Source organism: Frankliniella occidentalis, unplaced genomic scaffold, assembly GCF_000697945.3.
Source record: "Frankliniella occidentalis isolate FOCC.00 unplaced genomic scaffold, Focc_3.1 Scaffold33, whole genome shotgun sequence".
Lineage (NCBI taxonomy): Eukaryota > Metazoa > Arthropoda > Insecta > Thysanoptera > Thripidae > Frankliniella > Frankliniella occidentalis.
Window position 1 is genome coordinate 1,658,078 of NW_026267163.1, and position 6,183 is coordinate 1,664,260.

The 6,183-nt window shown below is 53.1% G+C and overlaps 2 protein-coding genes across 2 annotated transcripts in view; both read left to right on the forward strand.

Annotated features, from left to right (window-relative positions):
• The window catches only part of LOC113212278 (pneumococcal serine-rich repeat protein), a 154,779-nt gene that overhangs the window by 1,393 nt on the left and 147,203 nt on the right, over positions 1-6,183 (forward strand). The gene's annotated exons all lie outside the window — the stretch shown is intronic.
• Positions 2,815-5,257, forward strand: LOC113215883 (uncharacterized). The gene is made up of 2 exons (XM_026435545.2): positions 2,815-2,994; positions 3,103-5,257. Exon 2 carries the CDS (start codon positions 3,115-3,117, stop codon positions 4,591-4,593), a length of 1,479 nt encoding a protein of 492 aa, XP_026291330.1. The 5' UTR covers positions 2,815-2,994; positions 3,103-3,114; the 3' UTR covers positions 4,594-5,257.

Sequence of the window (6,183 nt, forward strand, 5' to 3'; positions counted from 1 at the left end):
CCTGTTGTCGGCTGCAGGCGTTACTTTGCGATTCACCCCCCCGAGCAGCGGCGCCAAGCAGCCCCCGACACCGCGCCGGCACGCGTTTGATTAAAATGCAAAACCTGATTCCATTTTCCATTTGGTCATAAACAAGCGGGTGGTGGGTCTACCCCCCCCCCCTTTCTCTCTTTCTCTCTCGGTTTCTCTTTCTCTCTCGGTTTCTCTCTCTCTCTCGCTCTCTCTCATTAGAGATGAGAGAGAAAGAGAAAGGAGGCTCGGGACGGAGCAGAGTCCCATTCTCTTCCTTGCTTCCCAATAGTTTGCTGCAATCTCTCGCTTGAGCGATCTCAAATTACCTCTTTCTCTTTCTCCAGGGATTCGCACCCATCCTTTTTTTCACCCTCTTTTCTTCGTTTGAGGAGCGCACCGGTAGAGAGGAAGGGGAGGGGCTCGCTGGTCACCGTCGTCGTCAGCACGCGCGACGACGCCGACGAGGGTGTTTCCTCTGGGCTTGAACTGTCGGTTTTAGAATCACCTTTGCGGAGTGGTGGTGTTTTCCTCTTTTTAATTTATATTTTGTTAATTGTAACCCCCGGCCGCAGCGGAGGTGTGCGAGGTGTTGATAAGGAAGTGGTCCATCCGCACCTGGGTGGAAGCGGAAGTGGAAAGGGGAGAAAAAAAATGGGGGGGGGGGCATTTTTATTAAGAGCCGCCGTCAAATCCGGCGCGATATTAGCTTTATGTTTATTGGTTGATTATGAGGTGAAGCTCCGTGTTTACGATGGCCCTTATCGCTGAGCTACACCGCCGCAGCCGGCAGAGCCTCTCCCGTTCACTTTTACGCCCCGCGCCGCCGCTGAAGTCCTCTCTGCTCTTCTTACTTTCTCACTAAAACCAACCCCTCCCCCGCCCCTCCTCCCCCTCCTCCCCTCCCTCCTCACTTCAGGTTCTGCTCTGGCTTTATTGAAAAAAAAAAATATTTCGCTAACGGTCGCCGCGCCCCTTTTCTCGCCGACATCGCCGTTAAACGCCATCGTTATCGGCGCTCCGGTCGTAACTCTGGTCGCTCAAATCATTTACTCGCCCGTTATGAACTCTGGTCGGTAATGCAAGTCGTCATCGTCGTGACAATCGTTAATTACCGCGGTCTTGCGTTTTTACGACAGATCTTGTTGTTGTTGTTGTTGTTGTTGTTGTTGTTGTTGTTGTTGTTGTTGTTGTTACTCAAGCGTGGCGGACTTGAACGGGTCCGGCGGCAGAAGCAGGGCTTCCAAATAAGCCGAGAGGGTTGCGGGGAGATGAGGGGGCGGGGGAAGGTGGCGGGCACAGGGAGAGAAGCTAATTTGTGGAATGGAACTCCTTAGTATTCATAAGCGATTAATTTTAAATGGCGGCCGGCAGGAGCGCGCGCCGACGGCGACGGCGACACCCCTTGCTGGGCCGGGTACGTAGTACTTCCGCGCCGCTCCTGGTGGGGGCTGCAGTTTGCAGCGGGGGCCTAGGGGCGGCCTTCTTGTGCACGGACACTCTCCTATCGTGTAGACGGAGAACGACGATGCCAGCTTGTGTGAGTCGGAGATTTCCGCCTCGTGGACTTTATGCCCCCCCCCCCCTTGTCTCGTATATCTAATCGGCAGTTAGCACACGTCATTCTCAGACGCCCCCTCCTCCCCGAGCTTGGACATTTAAACAGGACCTCTCATCGTGAGGGAGGCCTCCACGGGGGCGCGAGCGACATGCAGCTGCCTGGCCTCTCAGACGACTCTGCTCTCAGACGACGCGTCATTTCTTCTGCTTCATTCCTGGATACCGGGTGATTCAGAGAAGACGCAGGTGCGAGCGGGTTTGCCTACCCAAGGGGCCATGGCGCCTTACGGGCAGAGCGGGTAGGCAAACCCGTCTACACCTGCGTCTTCTCTGAATCACCCGGTACGGCCGAGTCCTAAGGGGCCATCCATAAAGGACCGTCCGGTCGTTAGGGGGAGGGGGGGTTAGTCAAAACCGGACACATCCGGACGGGGGGGTACGGGGGGGTCTGGACTCCCTGGACGTCCAGTTAAACTTAGGTTTTTAGCACAACGTACACTCAGAAAGTCGTAGTCTTGGTTCAAGAGCAAAATTATCTTAAATGAATGAAGAGCAGTTTCCTCTTAATTTGAGAGCAATTTCTTTTGTTCTCAGCCAAAAACGCTTGGTTCAAGCACCAAATAAGCTTGGACCCAAGTGCATCTGGTAGCCTACTTGAATTAAGCGTCTATTGCACTTGGGTCGAAGTTTATTTGAAACTTGAATCAAGTGTTTTTGTCTCATTACAAGAGGAATTGCTCTCAAATCAAAAGAAAATGCTCCTCAACCATTTAAGAGAATTTTGCTCTTGAACCAGGACTACGGCTCTCTGAGTGTAAAATGTGGAAAGGCTCTTCCGGAAACTTTAAAATGACTTAGTTTTACTCTGAATAGGCCAAAACAAGACTTTTTTTGTGGATGTCACATTCAGTAAAGATCATGCTAACAGCGATCATTTCATTTTCAACATTTTCAACCTAAAAACAAATTTTTTTGACCTGTATTGCAATTTTTAGCTCTTTTCATTTTTTTGCTGTTTGGTAAGGGGGGGGGGTAGGAATTTGGACGTCCAGGGGGGAGGGGGGGTACCCGAAAACCGGACACAACCGGACAGGGGGGAGGGAGGGGTCATTTTTGGCAAAAACGACCGGACGGTCCTTTATGGATGGCCCCTAATCTGCTCAACCTGGCAACCCTGCCTCGCCCAACCTTGGCCTCGCCCCGCCCGGCGGCCCCGTGGCCCCGTCCCCGTCCCTTGTCCCTTGTCAGTCCAGTCAGTCACCATCAGGCTCTGCTGCAGTCGAGTAGAGGTTCAGTTCAGAGCTGAGCGGGCGGACGCGGGCCTGCTCAGAGGAGCTGCAGCTGCACTACGCACCCAAACGTGTCCGATCGCTGAGTCCATGAGTTAGTCGGATCATCGAACGAACTCAACCGAGCAGCTACAAGGTAGGCCTCTCACACTGGTACTGGTGCGTGCTGGACTCAGTCGTCTGTCTTGTCCGCCGTGCGCACTGCTGGCTCCGTACTACAGTCTCGGTACCATTGTGTCTGCAGCACACCGTGACCATGTCGCCGGCCCTGGAGCAGCTGCTGCCGGACGACGTGCTGCTGGAGGTGATGCAGTACCTGTCCGTGGACGACGTCTTCGCCTGCCGCCTCGTGTGCAAGAGGCTGGAGGGCCTGGCCAGGCACCCCAACGTGTGGCGCCACCGCCGGATCGTCGAGAAGCACTGCTTGTGCCCGGTGCTGCGCCTGGCGCCGTGCCTGGAGGCGCTGGAGTGGTGCAAGCAACGTTCATGCGAGTCCTCATTCTCAGCGTTGGAGACCACCAAGTGTGCCGTGACATCTCTTACCCTTGCCTTACCGACATACTCAGGGTACAGTAATTACGACCATCGTCCGATTCGCACGTATGCGGGGTTGGAGATTTTCACCCAAGCGGTGCGCAACCAGGCGGCGATTGGACATCTGAAGCACGTGGCCGTGCAGTCTAGGCCGCTCCTTGATGTCGTCATGGAGGGAAGCATTGGATATGTATTATTACAAGGTGGTGACGCGTTCTGTAACCTGTTGGCGCAGTGCCCTTGCCTGCTGTCAGTTCGTTTCCTGCTCTGCGTTCCTGCTCTGACCCGTCCTTTGGAGAGCGGGCCGCCCGCGCCTTCCCTGGTGGTTTTCGAGTGCCCTCTCGCTTTCAACTCCGATTCCTTCTTGATGACCATGCTGGCGGGGCACGCGGCCACGCTGGAGGTGGTTAATATTTCCCCTGGCCTCATTATCGATGGTGATCTGCTTGAACATCCCAATGTGTCTAAGTTGAGTGAGATACTGGCCAGCATGCCCAGACTTCGAAGTCTGAAGTGCTCTAGTCTACCTAGGCTCGAGACTTTGGCAGCGAGTAAGACACTAAGAGACGTGGGCTTTTATGAGAGTGGTGTGTACGGACTCCAGGGTGAAATTGTGAAATTCCTTCGTGGCGGCAAGGAGCTTCGCGCGCTGTCCGTGACCGGTCACTACCGCTTCGACTACGTGGGCATGCTTGACGCAGTCCTGGCCTCCTCCGGACGGTCACTAGAGCACCTGTCCCTTGGCGATCTCCAAGATGTGCATCAGCCCCTGGTCGAGGCACTGCCCCGCCTGCCCGCCCTGCGTCAGCTGAACTTGTTGCAATTGTATGATTTGGTTCGACTCGACGGACTGCTGCTGGGCATCACGCCCCTCACGGCCCCAAACCTGCGGAGGCTCGAGCTGGAAACCTCCGACTGGGAACCGTGCGCCCACCACTGGCTGCACGGTGACGCTGTGAGGGCGGTCTTCTCGGCCAACCCCGCGCTCCACATTCACCTTTGGAAAGCATCGCATTGCAATCCTTACGCTGTTGAAGACCGCTGCGGAGCCTGTGCCTCGGTCTGCCACCTGGAGGCCGGATGGAATTTCCTCGGCCGCCTCGTCCTCTTCGCGCATGAGCCTGGCAAGTGTCCCGCCCCAGAGGACCACACTGCAGACAGCAAGTGGAGGAGCGTCCACATGCCGTGCTCATCCGCCTGACTTCAGAAGTTTACTCTTTCTGCCTGCCCATTGTTGTCTTATTTGCTAATGTCAAGTAAATTATTGGGCATGCATGGACTTTTGTCAACAACATTTAACTGCACTTGTTAAGAAGCTTTGCTTTTCTTTTTTTTCATTAAAGAAAAACAAAATGTTAAATTTTAGTAACAAAAGTGATTTTGCTATAACGTTAACAGAGAGACATGGTGCACAATTATGTTACATTTTTAGTTCTTTTCTCTTATGTCTCTTGAATGTAGGTTTATTCTGTGTTGTCTGATTATGTAACTATATATATGTGTTGTTCTCATTTACTCTGCCTCGAGCTCTGCCTTTTGTATTTCTTCATATTTAAGGGTTTTTCATTGCTTATTGTGTTACCCTCCACTGCTAATATTAAGAAATTGCCATGTGTTCAGAACATTGTTATTATTTTTTATTAACAGTAACTTGTCTGTTTCCTTGTGGTCACTACCATTCCTCTACGGCGGACCACACAAGTCTACAGGTGAACAATCTGTGGTACTGCGCCAAAGTCTGAATAATGGCACAAACCTGCGTCAAAGTTTTTGTCACATGCTCTTACAGCTTTATGCTCGAGTGTCAGTTAACTTCTATTGTGTTGTTCACATATACTGTTGAATAAATTGTGTGCAATAATGCATTCATTCTATTTCTGTCATCTCCGTATTCTACCGAAGGCGCAAACACTCGACCTGGGTGTTCCAAAGCCATCACGTTTCGAGTGGTGGGCATTTGCGAGGAGCACTTCATTTGCTATTAAATTTCCCCCCCTTTTCCCCCTTGATTTTTCCAAATCTTCCTTGTTTTGCTCATTTTTATCTATTTTTTTTCTGATTTTTCAAATTATTTTTTTCGTTGTTGTGTTCAGAGGGTGTGCTGTGCACTTTTTTTCCTAAAATGAGTAGAGTACCCTGGGTTCTAATTTGCGTGGAGTGGTTGGTACCGCCGGGGGCCCGTCCGTGATGAAGATAATGGTCGCCGCGAGGCGCCGCGTTAATATTAAGGGGGGTCCCCGTCGGTCCCCGTATCAGCGCGTAATGAGCTCTCCGTGGTTAAGCCCGCGCGGCGGCACAAGGAGCAACTTTGTGCCATCCCCGCCCGAGGTTGATGGTTCGAATCTCGCTGCAAGAGGTAGGCGCGGCAGAGAGGGGGGAAATGGTGATTTTCCGCCCACATGGACTCCCATATGGCCGCCGCCGCACGAGGAGCAGCAAGGGCACCACAACCTCGTTGACTTTGGGCCGCACCGCACCATAGCAGGGGGGTTGTTTTGTTTGTAGGCGCGGCGGCATTGCGACAAGACGCCACGCCCCGCCACACCGCGCGTTCATCTTATCAGGTTGTCAAAATTCATTTACGTGCTCGGGCTGATCCCATCCCGCCCCTCTGCTGCCTACTGGGCCGGGCGGCGGGGGGCTTCTCTTCTCCTTTCATCCCCCCCCCCAAAACCGGACACAACCGGACAGGGGGGAGGGAGGGGTCATTTTTGGCAAAAACGACCGGACGGTCCTTTATGGATGGCCCCTAATCTGCTCAACCTGGCAACCCTGCCTCGCCCAACCTTGG

Coding starts and splice junctions, on each gene's coding strand:
- LOC113215883 (XM_026435545.2), top strand. CDS start 3,115: ATGTCGCCGGCCCTGGAGCAGCTGCTGCCGGACGACGTGCTGCTGGAG.